This window comes from Phasianus colchicus, chromosome 21 (assembly GCF_987193195.1).
Source record: "Phasianus colchicus chromosome 21, bPhaCol1.hap1.1, whole genome shotgun sequence".
NCBI lineage: Eukaryota > Metazoa > Chordata > Aves > Galliformes > Phasianidae > Phasianus > Phasianus colchicus.
In genome coordinates, this window is record NC_143456.1 from 7,374,950 (window position 1) to 7,400,472 (window position 25,523).

The following is a 25,523-nucleotide window of genomic DNA, read 5'->3' on the forward strand; positions in this document are numbered from 1 at the left end:
ATTGGCTCTCTCTTTTACTGAGAAATCTATCTAGTCATTTCCTGTGCAAGCCCTTCTTCACTTTGCAAAAAGCTCTACAGTTGGGTAAATAATCAGGCAGTTATTCCTTCTCACAGGCTGGATTCTTTCATGGACCACCACCAAGTAGGATTTCAGTGTCGTGCCATCACCAGAGTGCTGAGATGAGTGTGGTGGTCTCTGCAGAAGAAAAGAGTTCTCATGCATGGATGTAAATAATTTGTGGGCTGCTTTCATGCTTATTAACACATGTTATTTGACATCATTTCTTCGGGGAAGCTATTTGGCTTCTGAAGGCTCAGTTGGGACTCCCTGTGAGATCAGTTCTTGGGTGGAGCTTGCAGCAACTTGGGGTAAGTGCTGTGCTCTTCCTCTTTTGACAACAGGGCTTTTTTTTTTTTTTTATGCTCTGCTACTCAAAAAGGCTCGATAAAGTTGCAGAAGGAGACAACTCAGTTCATGAGAAGTTAAAACTGAGCTGACAAACAGAGAGTGCTGCCTGTTTCCTAGGAAAACATGACTTGGATGTATTTATTTTAGGGTCTTTGTTGTATTTTTTAAGGACCATTTTGCTTTTGCTTTTAAACCAGACATTCTGTCTGTAAACAACTGTCACTAAATAACTTTCTTGAAGCTGTGGAGAGAAGGAAACTGCAACTGAGTAATGACTGGGGGGAAAGGAAGACAGAACAACAAGCAAACTATTATGGATGTACAAATAGCACTCTGAAGGATTGGCAAATGTACCAGTAAGTGTTTTGGGGGAGAAAATGAGGCTGAAATGGGATTGTAGGGTGTAATCCCGTGCGTGCAGAGGAATGTTTGTCAGTAAAATGCAGACTAAACAGAATGGCTGAATTGTAATGGTTTGTCATGAAACCAGCCTTTGGACTTCTTGCTGTGAACTGCATAAAGACATTCTGTAGCTGCTTTCTGCTTAGAGCTAACTATGCTGCCTTGCATCCTAATCTAAGCCAGAATCCTTATGGTGTGTCCATGTACCTCCTTGCTGGTATAGGCTATGGAGTCTGGCTTAGTCCCAGCAAGGGACAGAAAATCTGTTAACCATTTGGAGGGAGTACGTGTGAATAGGACAGAGTTATTAAGCTCTGGTTCAGGCTGGTAATTGTGGATGTTTCCTTGCTGCTTCACAAACTGCGACTCTCCATCATGTGCTGGCTGCAGACAGCTTGCACTGGGTGTGGATCTGGGATGTATCCAGATAAACATGAAGAGATGTCTCAGAAGGGTAAAAAGCACTAAATGAGACAAGTGGGCTGGCTGGGTGCTGTAATGAATACTTAGGTTCTGTGCACATCTGCATCCAGCATTGCTTTTGGGAGAGCTGAGCTGTGCTCAGGTTCTGAGCACTATGAGTGTCCATATGGCAGCCAGAATGTGTATGTGCCTGTGCTATGGAGCTGGAAGTTGGAAGCCTGTATTCACATGGGTAGCCAACACTGGGGAGTTCTCTCATATTTTGCCCCAGTGCACTGCAACAAAACATGAGAGGAACATAACTTTTGCAAATGTTTTCCCCATGGAAACAGTGCCTTTCTTAACATCAGAGAACACGAACCAGCTTTTTGCTCTTTTTTAAAAAAGTTAATCTATAGTTAATCTTATCTTTTGGCCACTTAGTGACTGGCTTGTATTGGCTGCACTGAGACAAGAACAATGATCGTAGTCTCCTAAAGATCCACTCTCTTTGCCTTTTATGTAAGGAACCCATGCTGCTGCCAACAGGTGAGATCATCTCACAAAAGGGGTTCAGATGTTCGAGGAGTTGTCTGTATTTCTTGTACTACTTCTGGCAGTCTGTATTTCTTGTACTGCTTTTCTAGGTGTGCCATGTTTAAGACATTGATCCTTTATTCAAATACCCCCAATTGTGCAGAATTTTATTGAATCTCTTCTCTCAAGACACCCATAGTCAACTGTAGGAACAATGGACTGGAAATATTTCCTCTATGTCTGTGCCACATGGCTCACATTCTAGGTTTGCAAACAAATTGTATTAATTCTCCCATGCCCTTGCAGGTTTATCCTCCCAGTGGGGAACATCTAGTGATCTGCAAGGCCATCTCTGCTAGAAATGGATAACTTCACAAATGATCAGTCAGGCCCGTGTCAGAGGAACAGGTTGGTAGGACTGCTAGAAACAGATGACAGCATCCAGGAGGATAAGCCTGCATCTAGTTCAAAGGAAGAAAGATCAGGACAATATGGAAGGAAGGGAGAGCCCCGGCCCTTGGAGTCACCTTACCAGAAGGAAAGCAGTGACTACTCTCCTAAAGTCATGATTAACCTGAACTATCGGCCAGGACTTGTGAGCAAGTGAGTAATTGTTGATTATTTGACAAGGATAGGATCACTGTTGATCTGTACTGACCTCTGCCTATTGACTTTACAAAAGTTGAAACTAAAAGTGGCAATGCAGAAATATGACAGCTGTCTGGTGAGAGGTAAATAAAGGTACAGAGGGACATATTAGCCCTTCCTCTCTGTACTTGGAAGGTACAATGTGTGTGGTTTATTTGGGGTCTATTTGAACCAAATAGCACCAAATAAGCCAAGTTGAGTGTAAGAGCAACGTAGCATGGAGCTCTATACATCTGAACTGTTCTTGCCAGGAAGGGATGTAAATGAGCTCATGTAGTGCTTTACACCACGTGATGGGACTGATTCTGATCCTACAGCTATCTTGGGCTTGTCTGTGCTCTGGATACATTCCAGGATTGCACATCAGGCTGGATCTGGGAAGAGCTCCAGCTGATGGAAACAGCAATCACTTAAGAGCATTATGGGAAATAGCTGTCTCTATTTTTCCTTTAACTCAAAAATAGTTGTTTTTTTTTTTTGTTTTGTTTTTGATAAACTTTTTTTTACCTCTCTCCTCTTTTTCTTACACAACCGACTGGAACGTATTGCATGCTCTTGTCTTACAGTCTCCAGGACTTCTTAACACTGTGCATTTCTTCTGCAGCCAAAAGGACCCCAATCGCTTTGACAGAGACAGGCTCTTCAGTGCAGTCTCACGGGGCAGCCCTGAGGCACTGGATGGCTTACTTGAGTACTTAAGGAGGACCTCAAAATTTCTCACCAATTCTGAATACACAGGTAGGCTCCTGCTCAGTACTTCAGAAACTGGGTTAGCAGAGGCAATGCTTGTTAATGTAGTACAGGGAAGTGCCATTAGTTGCATATTTCCTAAGGCTTTTGCCTCTGCTGCAGACTTAGAATACCAATGCCATTAAAATTATTGGGTTTGGTCCTACACTGACTGTTAAGTTCTGGGCTTGCTGACTCAGGTCATATAGATACGTGCAAGGCACATATCCACAACCCACTTGATACTTTTTTTTTCCTACTAGATGCAAAGACTGGGAAGACTTGCTTAATGAAAGCTCTGCTGAATTTAAAAAATGGAAGGAATGACACAATCCCTCTTTTGCTGGAAATAGATCAGAAGACACAGAATCCCAGGCCTCTTGTCAATGTGGCATGCTCTGACTGTTACTACAGAGGTAAGGTTTCTGCTGATGTTGTGTCAGATGCACCTCCCCATCAGACAGGTGAGATACACAGGTACAAGAGAAAGAAAGGGCTTTGGTGTTTATGTGGCACTGCCTTTCCAGAGTTCTGATGCAATTACAGTAACAGCATGCTCATCTTTCCACTTCTGATTTCTGATTCTGGCACTGTCCTCCTCAGCCTTTTGCAACTTTGTCTTTAGTCTATAAAATAGAAATAATACGTGTTTAATAAATCCACAAATATGAAAGAATCTGTGTAGCAAAGTTTATAAAGCATTTCTGAAAGTGAAAAAGGAATACTACATAGCTGTTAAAGAATGAGTTCTGCTAGCTGAGTTATCCTTTACTGTTTTAACAGTGCTTTGCCAAAGAGTCCTCTGCTTGTTCTCTCTGATACTGGTACTGATTTATGGTTTTTTGCCTGTTTCCTTAGGCCAGACAGCACTCCATATTGCCATAGAGAAAAGGAGTCTGGACATAGTGAAAGTTCTAGTAGAGAATGGAGCTGACGTCCATGCCAGAGCTCATGGTGAATTCTTCAGGAAGAAGAAAGAGGGAGTTTGCTTTTATTTTGGTGAGTCTGTGTGGAACGCATTTCTTTGGGTTGTTTTAATGCCTTGCTGTGTTTGATGCCACTAGTTCTAGCTGGGTTTGTCCCTCTGTTCACAACTTCACTTTCAATTCTTTCAATTTCTTTTCACATTTCCTGCTGCCCCTCCCAACTACTGTCTTAATCTCTTCAGGTGAACTTCCCCTCTCTTTGGCTGCCTGTACCAACCAGTTTGAGGTGGTAGAATATCTTATAAACAACCCCCACCAAAAAGCCAGACTCCAGGAGCAAGATACACAAGGAAACACAGTCCTCCATGCCCTGGTGATGATTGCAGATGACACTGAGGAGAACACCAAGTTTGTGAGCACGGTATACGTTGAAATCCTGAAGGCAGGTGTGAAGACTGACCCGACAGTGAAACTGGAGGAGATTGTGAATTATGATGGATTAAATCCCCTGCAACTTGCTGCCAAGACAGGCAAAGTGGAGGTAAAGACAAATAGAGGGAATTCCAGGAGTTGCTGGGAAACAATGACAACTGCAGCATACATCCTCAGCATAACAGCAGGGTCTGATGTAGCAGTACCTTGCCTGATTTTAAACATGTAGTCTGGTGTTCGGATACAACAGTGTGTAATGCAGAAAGCAAGGTGTTTATTTGAAGGCGATTTGGGTATGCTTGGGTCACTTTGTATCTTAATTGCATCCACGTTTTTCTGATATTTTTCTCTTCAGATCTTCAAACACATCATCCAAAGAGAGATCAAAGACCCAGTGTACAGGCACCTGTCCCGCAAGTTCACTGAATGGACCTATGGACCTATCCATGTCTCCCTCTATGACTTGTCTTCTCTAGACAGCTTTGAGGAAAACTCTGTGCTGGAGATTCTGGCATACAGCAGTGACACACCAGTGAGTGCTTTTTACTAAAAGTTAAAGACAGCAACAGTTTTTTGCACCACCTTGAGGTGGTTTTGATCCTTTGGTTGTCCTAAGCTGAGGTTGTCCTAAGCTGCTTGGCTTTTCTCATGAAGCCAAACAGAATTAACTTCCCATGGGATGTTTAATGTTTTTCATACTGACAGCCTTAACTGAATAAACCCTTAGGGATAGCCTAATTGCAGCCACTGAACTCCAATCCTAAAAAAGATAATCCTCTGGTGAATTCACATTTCTGTTGATACTTTGATATGTTTGTTGTTGATGGTGGGTTTTCTCCCTTCTTCATAGAATCGGTACAAAATGGTGGTTTTGGAGCCTCTGAACAAATTGCTTCAGCAGAAGTGGGAAACATTTGCTTCCAAGAGATTCTACTTCAGTTTTATCTCATACTTGTCATTCATGATCATCTTTACAGCCATTGCCTACTATCAGCCCTTAAGGGTAAAGGTAAGCCCAATGTTCTTTTATCTAACAAGGTCTGAATGAATGGAGTTGAGTTTTAAAAGGCTTGGGGTGTTTATCACAACTGCCAATGTCAGCCTTCGGTATTTTGCTTCTTTCTTTCTCTTGCAGCCTTCATTTCCAGTGGAGTTCACAGCTGGAGGCTTCCTGTGGGTTTCTGGGCTGATCATTATTTTGCTTGGAGGTGTATACCTAATTTTTGCTCAGGTATGTGGCTCCCTGGTCTGGTCTCATTGCAAGAATGAAAACAAGCAAACAAAACCGTCACTGACATGGAGGCAACAGATTTGGTTCTGTTTGATTCTGAGGTCAGAATGTGCATGAGTGGATGGCAGGAGGGAACCCTGCTCTGAAACACAGTGTCAGAGTGATCCTGCAATGACAGGAGTGCTATAGGCCAGGCTCCTGGGCAAGAGGAGGAATAGGCTCACAACAGTAATTAATTAGGGGTGACTTGTGATTTATGGTACTAAAATGCATCTCTAGCATTTAATGCTCTTAATACTGTTAATAAGGACATAAGGCTGAGCCATTATTTAGCCTTTGTTTGTACTTCTCCTTTTACAAATAAGGCTGTGGAAGGCTGACTAACTGAAAATTTAGATCTTGACAATGAAAGCACAAAAGGGAGCTTATGGAGTGAACCTCTCTCCTATATAATGGGCTGTGCCAGGCAGGAATCAATCTTTAGGATATTCTGTTGCTCTGATGAATGGCTACCATTGATTTTTCTCAATTAGAGTCTGTATCTGCGGAGGAGACGCCAGTCCCTGAAGACTATGTGTTCTGACAGCTGTGTTGAGATCTTGATGTATGTCTCTTGAGGTTTTTTGCGCAATGAAAGCACGGGTGAAATTGGTTCTCTGCTGTGTGCTGCTAAGTTGCCCTAACATTACTAGAGAGATGGTGAGCAGGAAAGATTGATTCTCTGCCGCTGTCTCCTCTTTCCACCCTTTTCCTGCTTGTTTCTCCTACCTGCTGCATCTTGTCATAACCCTTTGTTGTAATAGACTTAGTGGGGTAGAGCCTGTCTTTGGATTTGTGGTGGAATACAGCAAAGGGCAGATCTCCAGTTATTCCAGTTTAGAGCATGTTAGAAAAAGAGCTCAGGTTTTGAATCATGTCATCACCGTGGCTCAAATTCGATCGAAAAGAAAGAGACTTCATATTTTTTGAGGACAAATGTGTAGATGCATGTGTTTGCATGTATGTATGCATGTATTTGTGAGTTACAGTTCTTTGTCTGTTTTCTATCGGTTACATGAGTTGCATTAAGCAGTCGAGAGCTTCCATACTGTGAGATTAACCAGTTCATAACAAAACTGCAACAATATGCACATGTGGTTATAACAGGATTTGCTTATATAAACGATGTGCCTGAATAGCTGTCACTTTGTGTGCTCTCTGTAGCCTGGTAAAACATGTTCACTTTTCCTCGCAAAACAGAACTGCAAACGGGCCTTTTTGTTGAAGCAAATTACTGTGTCACTCATTCTACTTCTCTCCAGCTTCATCCAGGCTTTCTCATTGCTGTTGTCAGCAGTCCTGTATGGCGCAAGTTCAGAAAACTACGTGGCAGTGATGGTGTTCTCCCTGCTTCTGGGATGGGTGAACATGCTGTACTACACCCGCGGCTTTCAGCGCATTGGCATTTACAGTGTCATGATCCAGAAGGTCAGTGCTTGGGAGACATTTTATGTTAAAGCCTTTTATGTGTCAGGAGCTAATAGAATTCCTGCAATTACTTTTATTCTCTCGAGACCACGAAAACCATAAAATGAATTGATATATGGACTTGAAATAAATTGCAGAAGGAGATTCGATTTCTTCTTCAAGGAAGTACAGTTGTGGCAAACCAGTGGTTTGCCATCTTTGAATCTGGCAAGTTAGAGCAGCTGACATTTACTTGTTGGTCAGAAAGTGACAAAACCAGCAGTCAAAGCCAGTGTAAGTTCCCTGGAAAAGCTGTGCTTGGACTGAGAAGTGTTTCCAGATCCATGTGAGAGTTTGGGACTAGAAAAGCAAGACAAAGCAGAGGTGAGATGAGGAGGGAAGGGGTCTGATCACCACTTGTGTGAAAGCCAGTGATGATAGAAGAGCTATATGCATTGAAATAATCTGGAAACAGCTGCTTGAGAAGGAATGACACTTCCTCCTGATTTATTTCAGACTATCCTGAGAGATCTGTTGCGTTTCCTCTTGGTTTATATTATCTTCCTCTTTGGCTTTGCTGCAGGTAAGGACTTAATCAGCATCATGTTATAGGCTGGGCTGCAGGAAGTAATGTCTTTCTGAGGAGGATTCAAATTCTGTTTTTCTCGTAGCTCTGGTTACGCTGATGGGAGATGCTCCTTCACTCTCTCAGAACAAATCTGTTGCTCAGATGGAGAATGCTGGGAGCCATGCTATGTATGGTGGGCTGCTCAGCGTCTCCCTGGAGCTCTTCAAGATCACCATTGGGATGGGTGACCTGGATTTTCACGAACATGCCAGATTCAGATACTTTGTCATGCTTCTGCTGCTGCTTTTTGTGATCCTCACTTACATCCTATTGCTCAACATGCTGATTGCACTCATGAGTGAGACTGTCACTGATATTTCTGGTTACAGCAAAAGTGTTTGGAAGCTGCAGGTGAGACACAGTGCTGCTCAGCAGTTATAATGGTCCAGATTCCTACTTGAATTTCACAACCTCAGGCATGACACTGTCTTTGTCCTAAACCTCAACTGTAAAGTTTTCTTTTACATAAATTTACCACTCTGGGGATAAACTCTAACATCATTTTTAGGTGTATTTAAAGCTCGTGCTGTTTGCCTGACTACTAGCCTGTTCAGATCCATGTGCACAAGTAACTTGAGTGAATTACAATTTTGTCTGATACAGTTAAGCTAAGGAACACTTTGAGGCTGATCTCTGAAGTGATTTTCCAAGCCAAAGTACTTGCTGACCGGGGGGAAGATTTAATTAAAATGAGGGACTGGGCTCTGCATGGCCTGTTTTTCCCCTGACACGGACTTCTTCTTTCAGAGGGCTATTGCTATTCTAGAAATAGAGAAGGCCTGGCTGTGGCGCCAAGGAGGAAAGAGGAGATCTGGCTGCTTGATGTCAGTGGGCCTCAATAAAAAAGATGAGAGGTGGTGCTTCAGGTAAGACAGATGTGCTGTTACCCTTAAACTTAAACTTCAGCACAGTGATGGATTCCTGTGAACGATAAGCTGCTAACCCTGCTTCACCACAGGAGTTTCAACACTGACTTGGCAGAGTGTCTCAACCACATGTTCCTGGTACATGCACACTGGCTGGTGATTTCACTGCTGGAGGTTTGAGAGCAAGTCACCAAGACGTGTGCTGTTTAGCCCACATCTGTGGTTATGGTGGCAGGCTGTCTGCAACAATGCTTTCTGATGCTTCAAGTAGCTGTGCTTGGAGTTGGCTGTAGTTGTAAGGGTGTAGGCTGGTATCCCCTTCCCTCAGGAGCATGCAGTATGAGTGCAAAGTGAAAAGGCAGTACACACACTGAGGGACTCAGAGCACAGGTAAACTTTTCTTTACTCAGAGAAACAAAGTGCCAGCAGCAATTTTGTAGCTCCAGGGTTTTATGTGCAATGAAGCATGCATAGAAAGGAGAATCTAAGAGGTTCCTTTGTATTAAGTGTGTTCTCTGGGAGGAACTGGAGTATTTTAAAACAAACAAGTGGCATAGGCCAGCATACCACATGCAGAGGGATAGATATTTACCTCAGAGAGCTTAGACTAGAGAAGCTCAGGAAAAAGCTCTGTAGGGTGCTGTTGCTACAACCAAAGTATTAAGTCTGTGTTAGCAGGATGGGGTTGGCCACAGGACAATGAGACCTGGATGAAATGCTGTGCTTCATGCATCTGTATCTCTTGCATTTTGTTTCTCCAGAGTAGAGGAAATAAAATGGACAAGTTGGGCAAAGGAAGTGGGAGTTCTCAAGGAAGAGCCTGGAAACACCAATGATTTGGAAATAAATCCGGAAGGTAAAGTCAAGTAATGAAGAAATGTCTTCTGTGTCCTTTTGGCTTCCTGCTCAGCCACTGTTTGCATGTTATGTCTTTTGGTAACAGAAATTTTAGGCCAGTTTGCTCAAGAAATTGTTTCAGATTACTAAATAGTAGCAGCATCACTTGAGAGCTGAGCACATAAAGAACTGGAGGTCAGGAATAAATAACGAGAACAAAGGAGAGGCCATTCCTGTTTCTCTCTATTGGAAATAGGCAGGAAGCACTGCTGAGTGGAGCAAGGGCTGTTCTTGCCTTTGGCTTAGATCAGTATCCCAAATGCATGTTGCTTTTTGTATTTAAAAAAAAAAAGCTAAAATGTAGACCCACTCATTTTACAGGTTAAAATCAAAGCTTTTACAGCATGTCAGGGCACTGACTCTCATAACTTCATCAAATTCTGCCTTAGATCTAATTGTTTGCTTCTCTCAGTTTAGCTGGGAGGCAGCTCTGTATGGAGAATGGAGAGCTGTTAATTTCTCTAGAAATGTTTTGCTCAGCTTGGGCAGAATCTCCATCAGAATTACACAGCTTCCTGCTCTTTCAGCATAGTCTCTTTCTAGATGCCAGAACAGCAGGAATGGGGAGGCTTCAGCACTTGAAATACTTAATTGGGTGGATGTTGGGTTTCCCTAAACCTGCATTCTTCTAAAAACTGGATCCCTTTGTTAGCTTCCTGCTGACAAAGGGCTGCTGTTTTTATGTCTCCTGCTATAGAGACGAGATCACGGAAACAGGTGCCACAGACACAACTGAGATCAGCTGTTTCAGAGGAGCAGTCACTGCTGCAGCCCCAGCTACCAGCAACTGAGATGATGCCCCTAAAGGGACAAACCAGAAATCTTTAGCGGGTTTTCTTGTTTGCAACCTTGCTTCCATCTTCAAAGGAGTAGTTCTTCCTATAGCAGCTGGAAGAATTGAAGGCATTATCAGTGTTAAAGTGCATTTCATCAATGACTGTGGTTCACCCTGTGACATTAAATGTTTTCATGCACTTTAATTATAAATTTTCCTCTGAAGAAACCATTTTTTTCCTCAACCTTTTCTGACTGACACTTTCCTATTACCACGTTTAAAGGTGCAAGAGAAAGATCATAGGGGCAGTGGGGAGCAGTCTTTGAGAAGGCAGTGCTTTCTGAGCTGCATAGAAATAATGTTGTTTGCCATAGAGAAACAAAGAATGTAGTTCACCTATCTAAGAAAGGGTTAACTTATTCTTTTGTCACAACACAACAACCTGCACTGAAGAGCTTTGCAATAAAGAGCATTTTAGAGGCATAAAAAATCGTTAATGATGGAACTGGCTTCTGTGTAAAACACTGCTGTTGTGAGATGTGAGGGGACAAATATTCAGGTTTCAGCCATCGTGAGCCATGCCAAGTCTTTGTCTCAGTACCTGCAGTGCTGGGATCACACCAGAATTCCCATTTTATACTATATAATGAAATCATTTGCACAATGTGCACATTTGCTTAAGAGCACAAAAGTAACGTGAGTTTTCTGGAACTGTAACTTCACCAGGTGAATTTCTGAAGCATCTGTCTTTTAGAGATAGCATTGTTTCTGTAGAAAGCAGCAGCAGAATTTTACACGTTGCTTCTGAGAGATAGATGGTCCAAAGTGCTCCATGTGGTTAACGTTTCCTGTCAGTCGTAGTGAGCTTCTTATCTTTCTGTAATTGACTACGAGAACCTCATTGCTTTTTTGTATGTGCACACTGCCTCAGGGTGGGAAATGTCTTAAGCTCTGAAGAGGAGGAAAAAATGAGCTATCTCACTTTTAGCCTACATTTAAAAATAATAATGTACTATTCTGCAGATTATAAATATAGCAAGTTTACTTAATTGAAAGTGTTGATTCTTGGATGTATTTTCAGAACATCAACCTCTCTCAAAAAGAAGTTGAAGATGTGATCAGTGTGGACTCCAAGGTGTAATCAAATTTCTGATTACATTTCACCCAGTACTGTGCTGACCTCATTGCCATGCAAGTTATCTCTTGTTCTTCATGACCTCTTATCAGCTACGTCTGAAACTGTATAACAGGCTGTTGCATTGAATACATCTATCATAGAAAGAAAGATTAGTGAAAAACATGAAAAAAGCTGCAGTCTACAAATGGTGGTGGCACCTTTCTTTCAGTAAGATAAACTGTGCAACTCAAGATCTCCTATCTCTTGTTTCTACTTTGAGCAAGTGAATCTAGAAGACTCATCTTTTGAATACAACCATTTGAATCCTGTTGCTTATTTACATCTGTGACTGGCAGCAGAAGTACTACTTTTATAACCTGCTCAAATCAAACAGATTCTTCCCCTGTGCTGGACGATTCCCTCTGCATCTTCACTGTGTTGGGTATCTGAATTGTAACTAACTTTTCTCACTCCAGCTTCTGATGTTTTCTTGCTTTATAAAACCTTCAGCTGCTTTTTCCATCTATGGCTTTGTCCTAAGTGTTCCCAAGATTTGGCAAAGTGCTCCTATTGCACAAAGGGATCATCTGACATGGTAATCTATTGCTGTGCATGGTGCTTTGCTGTAACAGGGACACTTTGAGATTCTCAAGAAATGCAGAATCAGATATGCTCTCTGTTCCTGGAGTCTTAATAAACAAGAAAGAAAACTTGTGCTTGTTGGTAGTGGTTTTGATAGGTGTGGGCTGTGGCAGCTTGCTTTCAAGCTAACCTGCTTCTTGAACCTGTTTATCTTTAAATCACTTTCTTTAGTTTGTAGTGTTAATATTTTGATCTGCATTCAATTTTTTCCAAAAAAAAATTAGTGTTCACTGTGAAACAGGAGTGTGATATTCCTTGTGTTTCACAGTCACTGCACAGAAACCAGCTCCAGCCCTCTAAAACTCACAAATGAAGAATGATGGACAATAGACAGACAGATGCAGCAAACCACTACATCGCGTTGGTCAGAAGGTTTAGCAGTGCCCAAACTGGTGTGCACAGCTTTTTTTTGATCGTGGATGAAAGGAGATTTTTGTGGAGTTACTTTTCTGCAGCGGGGTCCCTCCTGTAAAGCTGAGGTGAGTCAGTTCTGTTGAGGTTAACGTCAGTAACCTTCCATTTTTTTGTGTCCTCAGTCAATGCACAAGGCTCCTCTCTGGTTTCACCAACTGAGCCACTTTGCATTTTGGTCATGTAGCAAACAGGAAGGCTGTCTGGGATTTGCTTTCAGAGATGTCTGCTATCCCTTCCAAAGGAAGGACTTAGAAGGTGGTTGATGGCTTTGATGGCCCAGCAGAATTTCGGAAACCACTCTTAAGAGAGCATCATGTTTTGTCACAGAGCTCTTCAGTCCTTTGCACAAGAAATTATCGAATGGTGAGGGAGGGCAGATTGAGGTTGGATGTCAGGGGGAAGTTGTTTGCTGTGAGAGTGGTGAGGTGCTGGAACAGCTGCCCAGAGAGGCTGTGGATGCCCCGTCCATCCCTGCAGGTGTTCAAGGCGTTGGATGGGGCCCTGGGCAGCCTGGGCTGCTGTTAAAGGTAGAGGTTGGTGGCCCTGCACTGGTGGGGGGTTGGAGCTCCATGATCCTTGAGGTCCCTTCCAACCCAAACCATTCTGTGATTCTGTGATTCTGCTCCTTGTGTTTTCCCACCCACCTGCACTGATCCTGCATCTGAAATCCATCCATGTGCCAAGTGGGAGGCTTGACAATGTTCTCACCTGAGAAAAAAACGGAAAATATTCTCAAACCCCAGTGAATGAACAGCTGCAGTTCCTCCCCTCTGTCTAACCTGTGTATGAGCCAAAAGACCCTGAAGGCCCATCCATGCCAAGGAGACAAGACACCAGCAGCTCTCGTTATCTTCCATGTAGGTTTGTGGGTGCTCAAATCCTTTCCTGTGTATTTGGTCAAGGTTGCCTGGTCCCTGGCTGGGATAGGAGGTGAATGCAGACTGCACAGCTCCCAAACTGCATCTCCTCCATCACACTTTGCCAGGCCATTGCTTTCTGTGGCATCTATACCAGGCTTCAAATGTTTCCCACTGCACAGTAATCCTTCTCACTGCTTATCAGCGTCATTTTCTCACAATAAGCTTCACGCCTAAGGTGTGGAGGTTCCTAAGGTGTAGAGGTTGAAGCAGGTTTCTCTTACTCCCCAAACTGCACGTTTTATTGCTGCTCTTTTCCCTGTTATTTTTTTCAAAGCGTGCTCTGAGGCTGAAGCCAATATAAGGAGGTGTATATATCTGCGTCCCGGCTGATTCCTTCTCTCTTCATGACCCCATGTGCATCTGAGCATATTTTCCATTGCCTCGTTAGCTGGTTAAAGGAGTCTTTGAAATGTGACAAGCAAAAGGGCTCAGACAAAGAACAGATGCTTTGTACAGCGTCTACGTGAGCTGCAAAGAGTTATTTCCAAAGCGAGGCGGCTGGTGGATTTGTCAGCTGGGCTGGTCCTGTGATTGGTGATTAGGTTTGTTCTTCTTCACTGTATTTTAAAATCTATAGGTGTAGTTTATTCCTCTGGGGTTAAAAAGAAAGGCAACCTTTTAAAGAAAACTGTTCCCCTTCACCACATCCTGGCTGCTCCAGCAGCAGTGGATCAGAAGGCTGTGTGGCTGCGGCTGCCTCACGGCTGGCTGCTGTCGTTGCAATCTGAGCCCAGAGAGATTTGCTTTATTTCTGGTGCTGATGTGATCTTTTTCAGTTCTGATCTGGGAGATGCAGAGCATTGCAGCCTTTCAGGACGGTCAGGCTCTGATGGTTGTCAAACGTTGTAAGCTCAGAGAATCCTTAGAGGAGGGGAGTGGGAGGCAGCGAGGAGTTGATATGGACCTGTTGTGCTCTTGGCTAAAGGGTGCTCAGAAAACGTACACTGGGCTGAGAGCTCCACGTCTCTCTGTCGATTCTTCCTCCCTTCCCCAGTCCCCACATTCCCAAATAATTTTCTACACAGTTAACTTCTCTGATTGCTCAGCGTTTGCTCATTCACCTCCTTCATCACTTGTTGTAACACCCTGCATACAGGTAGCACTTGTTACACAGAATGAACTGTCTGGGGGTAACTGTGGGCTGCTCTGCACCAAATGAGGCTCAACGATACGGAGAGATGAGGGATCAGTAAAAGCCCAAATCTACTTCTTTGTAACATAAGTTTGCCTTTCAGTGGCTCTTTGCATCTGCAGTTTTATTAAAATGGCACTCGTGTACACCTCAACAAAATCTACAGTGGAGTCACCATCTCTGTGAGTAATGAGATGTGCAGAGCTGGAAAGTCAGCAGAGGAAGGGAGCTGCTTCTGCCTGGCATCTTTGGTCCTCCTTCATCTCAAAACTGGGAGCACCGATGTCACTCTTTCACCTGCTCTGCCTCACGAGTGAGTCTCGTCTCTGTATTTATTTTCCAAAGTCTTTAAAGTTTTTTATTAGATAATAAAAGTTCTTAGTCTGGAAACAAAGGAATTTCAGGAGACTTGGGTCAGTCCCACAAAGTAGGCCAGTAACATGATTATGGTGTAGGACGTTCAGGCTGTTTGGGATTTACGTGGAATGAAAGTCCTTCATTTGCATTGTGGATTTCTGCAGTTCACAGAAATTCATGTTTGGGTGGAGAAGGTTTTGTAGTGCTCACCTCAGTGGGAGAAAAGCAGCTGCTGGGTGAATTCCCACTCTGAAATACAAACACAAAGCCACGTTTGTCCTCTTATTTGTTTATTAACCTTTATTTATTTGTAGTAGGTGAGAGTGGGGTGGAGGTGGACTTTTCTGTTTGTCTGCTCTCTTTTTCAAAAGACTCAATGCTGCACGTATCTACTCCAAAAGGAACGCTGGTTAGGGATTCAGTGCATGCCCTGATCAGCCTCACAGACTTTCTGGCAAGCTTTGTGCTGCCAATGTGTCAGGAAACAGATGTTATCAATCTTAGCATTTTATTGAGATGTCTATCAAAGTCCTCCGGAACTCGCTTCACTATTTAAGATTTAATATCAGGGTTTTTGCTCAGCTATGTTCCTTATTTGCATTTGACTTTTACATGTTAGATGATGGTGTTTTATCTCTGCTAATGCCTCTCTTCTTATGCTTGTCCCAGCTTTGTAAACTCACACATTCTTAACAGAGATGTCCACAGCACTTTGTACTGCTTTTTCAGATCTTGACCTTTCTCAATTTGGCTTATGGGAAATAAAGAAGGAGTAATGGGTGGAGGCTGCTGTCCTCCTGTGCTTCAGTAATCGTTTCAGTCACATCCTTACGGCAGCATTTTTAGCACTTGGTAGTTCTGCTGCTGAGAGTTTCAGTGCAGAGGAGTGCAGCTGCCTGAGCTGGTGTGTCTCAGGTTCTTGGAACTTACCTAACAGATCTGTGCTGAGGGTGTGTGCGTGTGAGCTCCACAGGTAATCTGCTGGTATCGTTAGTTAATCTGAAGCACACTTCTTTTTCACCCTCAGTTTAAGTACAGCACACTTAATTGGGATAACCGAAGTGCTAAAAACTGAGTCATCTGTGTTGGAAATCCCTGCGAGCCAGAAGTTTAAATACCTTGGCTTTGCAGCATGACAGCAGCAGAACTTGGTGCAGAGCTGAGGAGTCTTTTGTTCCCAGACCAAATTCCATATGAGCACAGGAATATTCATGAGGGAGATTAGCCCCATGGTGATCATTTTTTCTCCTTGTTCCTGCTTGGGAATTGCTACTTGCTTCAAAGACAGCTGAATGTTCTAGGGAACTTGGTCCAACAAATCTGGAGCTCTGTTTTTGTTTTGCTTTGAAGGAATTTTGCTGGGAGCTTTTGTAAATGTATGGAGTCATTAGGCTGTTACCAGCTTGGAGGCCAACAGCTTCAGCCTGGTGATACCTCCAGCCTCAGCCTTTCCATCAACTCAGGGCTGAAGCCCTGGCTGACCTGATGGCATGGGTGCCTCATCAGGGGAAGCACAGCTTGCTTTCTTACTTTCACCAGGAGGCTTTCAGTGCTGTGCAGGGGATGCTGAATGTTTATTTGCCAGATGGCATCTTCAGTCATCCTCTGTCTGTGACTCTGCTCAGCATTCATTGGCCTTCCCCCTACCCCACAGGCTTGCCTGCAGAAGCATCACCAGGCCCTCAGCACTGCAGAGGACACGAACAGAGTCTGTATTCTTCTAACTGCCAGCTTGTGTGGAACAGCTTTCCTCAGCTTCATCAAGATGGGTTTAGGAGCAACACCAGCACAGTGCCTTTGCAAAGGTTCCCCCAGTTCACGTAATTACTGCTGCTTAAATGACTCACACAGATGGTGGTAATAATTCTGCATATTGTAAAGCAAGAGTTAAATGTTAGTAAGAGAAGGAAGAGGGGAGCAGAAGAGCAGCTAGGAGCTGGTCTTCATGCCAGAAGTTTGCCTAGATGTTCTGCTAAATGAATCTCTCAGGGCACCTTGAAAGAGAAGACATAAAAATGAGTGAGGCTTACAAGACATTACTTTAAATGATTTAAATGAAGCTTGATATGTGGGGACAAAGAGAGGCTGAGCCATATGGTCACAAAAGGTCTGCCCAGATAGATAAATCCAGAAAGTTCAGACAGAGAAATCGTTGTCGTGAGCCAAAAAAATTAAAAAAAAAAAAAAAATGAAGTCAGTTCCTGGAGTTGGTCCAAACAGGATCACCAGAATACAAATGTGTGATAGAAACAGGGATAAAGATAGATCATCTGCACAGCGCTGCAGCTCGTGCTTTCTGTGTCCATGCAGTGAAGTTTGGGACTAAACTCAGCACTCTGAGGGACTTAAGGATCCAGCCTTATATCTTGTATAACCAGCTCTTCTTCCTCCAGATGAGGTTTGCTGTGGTGCAGTATGGAACACAGACCCAAGCTGACCCGAGCCTGCAAGAAAGCTGCAGCAGATTAACTGCTCCCTTCAAGATCCAAAACTGGAGCAGCAGAGCTCAAGGATGATGCTGTGGAAACGCTGCAGCAAGTACTGTAAGTTCACGTGTCTCAAGGAGCTCCTGGAACACTCAAGTGATTCCTTGTGTTCCATGTGCATTACACAGCCTCTTGTGCCTCCTCGCTCTTCTTGATCTCACACCTTCAAAGCTCTCCCTTTTAGTTTTCCAGTGCTTTTCTTAGTGGCAGGCTCTGCCAATAGAGGGCTGTGAATGAATCTGCCTGGTGATGTCAGGTCTGACTCTGGCTTCCACAAGGAGAAATTGCCAAGAGGCAAAGTGTAAAGTCCATCCTATCTGACACAGGGGCCTCAGAATGAAAATCTTGCTCAGGGCACGTGTTTATTCCCTGATCTGCTGCATCTCTTTCCTCCTTGACTCCTTCTTGCTTTCCTCCTTGACTCCATTTTCTTCCCAGTAGCAAGACTCTAGAAATAACAAATACTTAATTGCAAAAATGCCCCGTGTGCTGCTTGTGAAGGCAGAGCTGTCAGCTGTGGACAGCCATCATCCCCAGAAAGCATTAATCCTTGTGCACGTGAATGTGCACGTCTGCCTTGCATGTCTGCACTGAGCAGTCTCTTGTGCTGAGAGCTCAAAGAACATAAGCACCCTTCACAACACTGACATTTCTAGCTCTGAAGATGTAGTTTGTCCCATAAAACAACTCTTTTTATTTTTTTTCTTCCACAGGGATGGAGTCCTTAATGAAAGCCATGACTCCAGACTGACTGATGACAAGATAATCATTGCCATGGTATCTGGGCAAGTGTTTCTGGAAAACCATTGTCTGAGAAATGTCCTGAACACCCTTGAAATGGCTGAGGTCAAACTCTAAGTGCTTGGGCTGTCAAACATCAAAGCCATGTTTTCTGTCTCTAAGCTCACATACAGAAGAGAGATGTTTCCATTCACCCCCTATGTCTGCTTTTATGCTTTGGTGGTGGATGGAGGCAGAAGTAGTCTTGCATTAGATATGCAGGATGTTCCTTCTGAGATGCCCTGGCTCTCTTGATTCATTTAGGCCTCTGTCTTATTGATTCCAGAGAACTTCTTTAGGAGGAGGTTAAGGAGTAAGTTCTAAAGATGCCTAGCTTGTACAAATCTTGTCACTTGAGCTCTTTTATTTGCAAATAACGTTTTTCTGTAGAATCAAGGATCCCAGCTGCATTACCAGACCTTCAGAAAACTCCCTTTCAGACTGTCAAGTTTTTAATTACGTGAAATATATGAAGTGTCTGCTCACTCTCTTCAGTGTATCTACTATGATGCTTACATTTCTGCACACACTCAGAGCTGTATTGACCTGTAGCCATAGTTTTAAGATGAAGATCTGATCCCCACAACCTTCAAAACTCACAAATACTTCCATAGCACCCATTCTCTTGAACCTGTTTACTTATCCATTATATATTGCAGTGGCGTTCAGGTCAAGTGGCCACAGTGTCATTTGAACAGTCATTTCACAGTGTTCAAACGACAGCCATGTTTTCTCCTCCAGACAAACGTTCATGCTTTGAAGCAAGACTAAAGCCATTATAATTGTTTGAATAAATCAATTAGCTTTACTATTGCTGTGAAGCAGGCTGTGGCCAGGCAGCCTCCACTCATTCTTCTTGTGTGCACTTCCCTGGCTGAGAACATTTCCTGCCTTTTTTAACTGAGATCTGTTGGGGCCTCATCTTCTGGGAGCTCAGCTGGGTAAATTATCAAAGCTCAGCTGCTCACATCAGGCTGCTGGAGGCCGTGGGCTGTCACTACTCCATGTTTTCTTTGGTTAGATACCCCACAAGTAGCAATCAGGGAGCAGCCAAGCATCTGGTTTAGCTAGATGTGGATTATACAGTGATTACTCCATCATGCTTTGGGAACACCAGAAGAAATCACTGAATCTGAATAAGACTGGGAAGGCATTTAGCTAAATGGGATTCGTACTATATTTGTGTTGTGTTCTCATGGCCCATGGGAAAAGACGTCACCAACGATGTTATTCTGCCTTTTATTCTGTCACGTTTTTGAGTAACGGTTTGGGTACAGTTACACTGCTTTCAGGATCTGTCCCTGAGGATGGCAGAAATGTAATAAATAATAGGGAAGCGATCCACATATAAGTAGATATGTGATGTTTTGTTCTAAAAATTGCCTTACTGTTGCAAAGAGCTAATTCTACAAAGCTATATATAGAGAATTCCAGTGAAAGAGCTGCTTGGTTGGTTGTTGTTTTTTTTTTTCTGGAGCCCAGGTTGGATCTTATTTTGGCCCCGAACTTTGCTCATTTGGTGTGAACTGTGATGGGGTGACAGATCTCCTTGTTGGAGCTCCGTTTTATCACATCCAAGGAGAAGAAGGAAGGGTTTACGTCTATTGCCTGGAGACAAAGGTAAAAACACTGGTAGCGTAAACAGTCCATGTTGGGGATTTTCCAACCATGCCTAAGCAGTGACAAATAAAACATTCCTCCTCTGTGCTCTCACTGAATGTGCTCTCCCTGTATGGTAGAGGACTGCAGGGTGAAGCCAGCGATCCTATCTTAGCTGTTAGAGTATAAAAAAAGAAATAACTGAAGAAATAAAACCATTCTGTTCACGAGATGTACAGATATCACAGTGTGATCAAACCATTCCTTCTGCCTGCTTGTAGGCAGTTTGTTGGTGTTGACTTTGATTTGCCAAGCATTGTTCTTTGCAGTGTTTATAACAAACCCATGCGTGGGTAGCTGCTAAAGCTTTGCCTCTCGAGACTTGCAGAAAACAAAATGTTTTGAAGGCCCAGCTCCTGGATCCGGCATCAAATATACAGGATGTTATTAGCTGCATCATTCTGAGCGACAACTGAACCCTCGTTAACAACAAACCAAGATAAACCCATTGCTAAGTGCATTGCTAAGGCTTGCTCGAGGCACACAGCAAATGGTGGGAAGCAGAAAACAGTCCGGGCATCCATTCGAATTCAAACGCCTCGCACCCTCTGGTGGCGTATTTCTGCAATGCAGTGCAGAAACAAGCTCGTCTCCGGACCAGCTGGGCATCGACTCCATCTGCAAACGGTTTGCAGTGAGTACTTCAGTGTGCCCCCTTGCATAGGGCCGTCTGACAGGGAGGGTCTGCATGCAGTCAGTGCAGAAGGATCAGCCTTCTGGTCTGAGGTTAGCTGGTATCTTAAACCTCGTATGATATCGGTTAGGGCTTCATTGTAAGCATTATGAATGTGCAGTGAGGTCAATTTTTTTTTTTTTTTTCATGTAAGATTTACTGCATTACAACTGCTGTAAAGGGATTTCGTTAGTGGGTGTTTTCCATTCCCTTGGAAGGACACCTAAACATGCAGTGATTTCTTTTGCAAGGTTTGGGTTTACTGTGGGCAGCCTTGGAGACATCAGTGGGGATATTGCGTGGTCTCCAAGACATCACAGTAGGATCACTGGAGGATGCAGTTGTGCTCTGGTAGGCAATGAGTGCTACTTTTTAGTTTATTGGGGGAATGGTTCAAAGACAAATTTAGAATCTGTGTTCCAAGCACTGTGTAATGGTTCTATTTTTATTTCTATCAGAGGGACATAAAAATCTTTCCCAGTGCTGGAAGAAATAATAAAAAATGTAAAGCATTCAACTCACGTTGCTTCTGCCTTTGAACTTCTAAAGCTTTGAGCAACTAATGAAGATTAACAAATTAACGTAGGGCTTAATGTCTGCAGTTCAGCACTGATGATTTAAGTCATTTAGACACAAGAAAACCTTCTTGGCTGACTGTGCCTTGTTTTCAATCAGGTCTCTGCTAGCTGAGTGACTTCTGGAGTTCACCAAGGAAAGGAAAAGGTGGACAGCTTCGATTTTGTTCTTGCATTTTTTATTTGAAAACACACTGTAGATAAAGAGAGAATTTGTACCATTAGATAACGAGTTTATCTAATGGAAACATAAACAGCGTTTAATTTTGAAACTCTCTCCATACTGGTATATATTGGCTGTCTGTTCCTTCAGACTGACTGGGGTTTTTTGCATTCCCAGCAAAAAGTGGAAGTTCTGTAAATAGGCCAGCATGGCCCAGGTGAAACGTTATGGAAAAGCTGAGCGCTTCGTAGTCTTGCTGCCAGGATTTTTAAAACTTTTTTTTCCCCTGTAATGATTCAAGCACTGATACGCGTTTCTTGCTTGCTCTTTGCTGACCAGTTGTTCACTCTCTCACCCACTTGAGATTCCATCCTGAGAGAGTGCTAATCTTCCAGAACAGCAGCATCATTACATCAAAACTACGTTTCAATATAATCCCAGCTTTACTGGAGTCTCAGCAAGGTAAGAAGTGGGAACAGTGATCAGCCTGCAGTCCTACTCAGCCTCCTCAGAGGCTTTGCACTGAGGACAACTTCTGGTCCCTCCAACAAAGCATTCTGAAAATCTCAAAGCCTTGTTTTCTTGAACACTGGATGCCCAACTCCACAGTTTAAGGGTGAGTCTGCAGAAGTGAATGGCATTGGTTGGCTGCTGTCACAGCCTCTTCATTTCACTCGCCTTGTGGGGAGCTGTTGGGAATCTGTCACAAGTTTTTACCTCCTCTGTGAATACTGGAGCTGCAGATCGGAACTGTTACCCTTCATCCATGGACTCACTGCAATTGTTTTGCTCTGAGCAAAATTCACAGAATCACAGAATGGCCAGGGTTGGAAGGGACCTCAAGGATCATGAATCTCCAACCCCCTGCCACATGCAGGGCCACCAACCTCCACATTTAATACCAGCCCAGGCTGCCCAGGGCCCCATCCAACCTGGCCTTGAACACCTGCAGGGATGGACGGGGCATCCACAGCCTCTCTGGGCAGCTGTTCCAGCACCTCACCACTCTCTCTGTAAAGAATTTCCCCCTGACATCCAACCTCAATCTGCCCTCCCTCAACTTAAAACCGTTTCCCCTCATCCTGCAGTTAATTCCTGTCTGTTCTTCCAGTGTTTTCGGTTTTCACCACAGCTGCAGCCATCCTAAAGCCACAGCTCCAACGTTTGATCCCACCATGTGATTTTGTTTTAGCCTCGTGCTTGGCACAGCTCTTCAGCAAAGAGCTGTTCCATTTTCACAGCTCTGGGCAACAGTGTGGACATCCCTTCATTGTCAAAAGTTACCCTGGAGATCTACAGAACAGCAACTCGAGTAGAACTGTGTTTAAAAGCTGTGTTGATGTAAAACAGAAATGGAAACATTATTTGAAGCTTGGAGATAGTGCTTTAAAATTAAGAAAGAAGCATTTTCCTCCACACACTGAATAACACTGAAAAATAGACGGGGCTGTTGCATTGTGTGAAAGTACTTGGAGGGAGCAATTAGCAGAACAAGATGATTTGGGTCACTTGGTTATTAAAGATTAGAAAATACTTGTAACCTCATTTTTCTGCCTACTTCTAGAAAGGAAGCAGTGGTGGACCACTCCAAGGAAGCAAATGTTCCATAGTGATGACTCACACATGACAACCATGTCTTGAACTGTCCCAAAAAACTCCATTTTAAGAAGGTGATGGCTGAGGTAAGATTGCAGAACTGTTCAGCTAGGGACAGAATTCCCAAAGAAAGCAGCTCGGGCTCTGATTCATTTACTACCCAAGTAAATGCTGAAGCAGGTCTGCTTAGAGCAGCATTTTGGTTGTTAGGACTACAGCTTGAACCACTGATTTAAGACTCCCAGTCTTTTATTGGGCTACATCCACCTAATTCATTTTATGGGAGCAGACGCTGTTGAGTTTCCCAATCTATTTTTATTCAACATTAAAGAGTGTTCCTGTTTTGTTGGCAGCCATCCTCTCCTGCTATTCACTGTGGCCAACCAATGCCATTCACTTCTGCAGACTTACCCTTAAACTGTGGAGTTGGGCATCCAGTGTTCAAGGAAACAGCTGTAAGTAGAGATGATTATTTTCATTTTTTTCCTGCCTCTAAATGGTACTTTGAGTAGCTGCTCTTGCTGCTGTATCTTTACAGTTAGGCCATAGGCTCTGTTAGTTCACATTCAGCCTGTCACTCACATGCATTTCCTCAAGGCAGGAGGTGATTTCTTAATTCCTGCACTTTAATGTCTATTCTGGAAAGGAATGCCAAGCACAACATGCATCTTGCTTTAACAGGATCCCAGTGAGTTCAAGAGTATCAGTGTAATCAGTATTTTGTTATAGCCTTCTTTTCCCTCAAAATTGCCAAACTCCTCAGTGATTTGGCAATTAGATGAAAGTGTATTCTGAAGTAAGCCTGCAATCATTGTTAATACCACTGAGTTTTGCTTTTTTCACCACAAAACACACTGAGAAGTGAACAAGAAAGGCTGGATGTGGCTCTGGGCAGCCTGGTCTGGTGGTTGGTGACCCTGCACGTAGCATAGGTGATCATTGTGATCCTTTTCAACCCAGGCCATTCTATGATTCTATGAATTCCTGCTCCATGTCCACACTACTTGTGAGACACCGGTTTCACAAAATTATACTTGTCCTTTTTAACCTTCCAAAGTGTTTGGATCCACGTGAAAAAATCTTTCCTTCCCTTATAATTACAGCTTTGCTCAAACTTCATTATTTCAGTAAAAAATAGAGCAGCCTTTAAGGTCAACATTTAAGAATAGTGCATATTTAAAAGCTTGTGCTTACTGAACTGGAAAACTGGGTGCTGACATCCTCCTTCCAACTTAGCAGAGAATACAGATGAGTAATATAATTCAGTTTTGTTCCAAATGGAGCTTTGATTCCAAATGATTGGAACCAGAACGGAATTAGGGCATTTTTCTTGCTCAGGGGTTTCTGTGTGTTACTGTTCAGATTCCTTTCTTGTCACATGCCTTCTATTAAAATATATGGAGCTGATTAATACACAGAATTTTATTAAACAAAATGTTTAAAAAGGAAATGCGGACTCATCTGTGAGAACTGCACCTCCCTGCAAGCACAGCCAAAGGCAAAGTTTTCTACATGAATTTAAAGTCAGATTTTTTGAAGGGTAAAATCTTCCCGTTTTGATTAATGAGAGCAACGTTGCACACTGACAGATCAACATTGGTTGTGGGGAAACACTTCAAGGCAATGGCAGCTTTCAAAGACCTCATAACAAACAGCAACCCCAGCACTGCTGTACGTCACCCTGCAGGACAGCAGGCTGGCTCCTCTCCCTTTAACTGCCAGTTTCCATCCTTGTACAGCCAATGCTGGCAATTCGGAAATAAAGGACCAAGATGGGCAGGTAATAAAGTTGTTTTTATCCATTCTGCTTTTTTTTTTCCTTTCTAAAGCATAAGTGGAAAATAGCACCATTCTGACCGAAGAAAATGTCTTTGATGTCAGATGTGCATTCACTGCAGTTCTCACCAAGTAAGCTTTAGAAATACTCAATTACGTTCCATTACTTAAGTCAATTAGAGGAAAAAGGATGGAGAGGATGCCTGGTAGGATTCCAGTATGATTTCCACCGTAATAATTTCAAGCAGTGCAGATTGTCAGGTTGCTTTCTGTAGCTTAAGATAGCAAAAGTAAGAGCCTTGAAGGTGGGGAGGTTCTTCCTCTTCATTCCTTAATGCACCTGGGTCACTGGATGTACTAATTTTCAATAATAATTAAATTAAATGTTCACTTAGACTGATTTATCTTCCTCTGCCAGTTTCTTTGATGCACATGAATGTTAGCCAAGGACTTCTTGAAAACAAAGAATTCAAATTTGATATATCTTCAGCTTTAGTTTGCGTCACCCAGTTGCCATGAAGACTAAAGAACCCCCTGTGCATTTTCTTCTCTAGATAAACGGAGAAAATCACTTTAATGCTACCATCAGGTCACAGCTTTGGGATCCTGTCAGCATACAAGGTCACAGCTGTCAAAAATGCATCAGGAAAAGAGGTATTTTTTAAAATAACACAGTATGTTATCACATTAACAATGGTCCTCACAGAGAGGAAAAAGAAAACCATATTATTGCAGATTAGAATGTTTTTAAAAGCCAAACTACTGAAACTTTAGGAAATTTACTTTTTATAGCCTCACGCCAAGTACAAACTGTGCCAAAATGAACAAAAGGTCATTTTGAAAACTACGTCAAAAAGTGCCTTCTTCCCCTTCCTCTGGCTGGGCTAGCAACGCTCACCTGTC

General features: G+C 43.1%; 1 protein-coding gene across 1 annotated transcript; it reads left to right on the plus strand.

Annotated features, from left to right (window-relative positions):
* Nucleotides 1-14: 14 nt before the first annotated feature.
* Nucleotides 15-24,243, plus strand: LOC116228019 (transient receptor potential cation channel subfamily V member 2-like). The gene is made up of 19 exons (XM_031591623.2): nt 15-371; nt 2,059-2,355; nt 3,005-3,138; nt 3,393-3,545; nt 3,988-4,128; nt 4,298-4,596; nt 4,843-5,019; nt 5,338-5,496; nt 5,623-5,718; nt 6,252-6,322; nt 7,020-7,185; nt 7,681-7,747; nt 7,836-8,143; nt 8,540-8,658; nt 9,420-9,514; nt 10,253-14,868; nt 16,567-17,455; nt 18,112-21,710; nt 22,813-24,243. The coding sequence occupies exons 2-16, from the start codon at nt 2,114-2,116 to the stop codon at nt 10,381-10,383; spliced, it is 2,358 nt and encodes a 785-aa protein (XP_031447483.1). The 5' UTR covers nt 15-371; nt 2,059-2,113; the 3' UTR covers nt 10,384-14,868; nt 16,567-17,455; nt 18,112-21,710; nt 22,813-24,243.
* Nucleotides 24,244-25,523: the final 1,280 nt, after the last annotated feature.

Bases quoted from the DNA above. Each gene is read 5' to 3' on its own strand.
- LOC116228019 (XM_031591623.2), top strand. From the start codon at position 2,114: ATGGATAACTTCACAAATGATCAGTCAGGCCCGTGTCAGAGGAACAGG. The intron at 3,139-3,392 runs GTAGGCTCCTGC...TTTTCCTACTAG, and splicing joins CACCAATTCTGAATACACAG to ATGCAAAGACTGGGAAGACT. The intron at 7,186-7,680 runs GTCAGTGCTTGG...GATTTATTTCAG, and splicing joins ACAGTGTCATGATCCAGAAG to ACTATCCTGAGAGATCTGTT.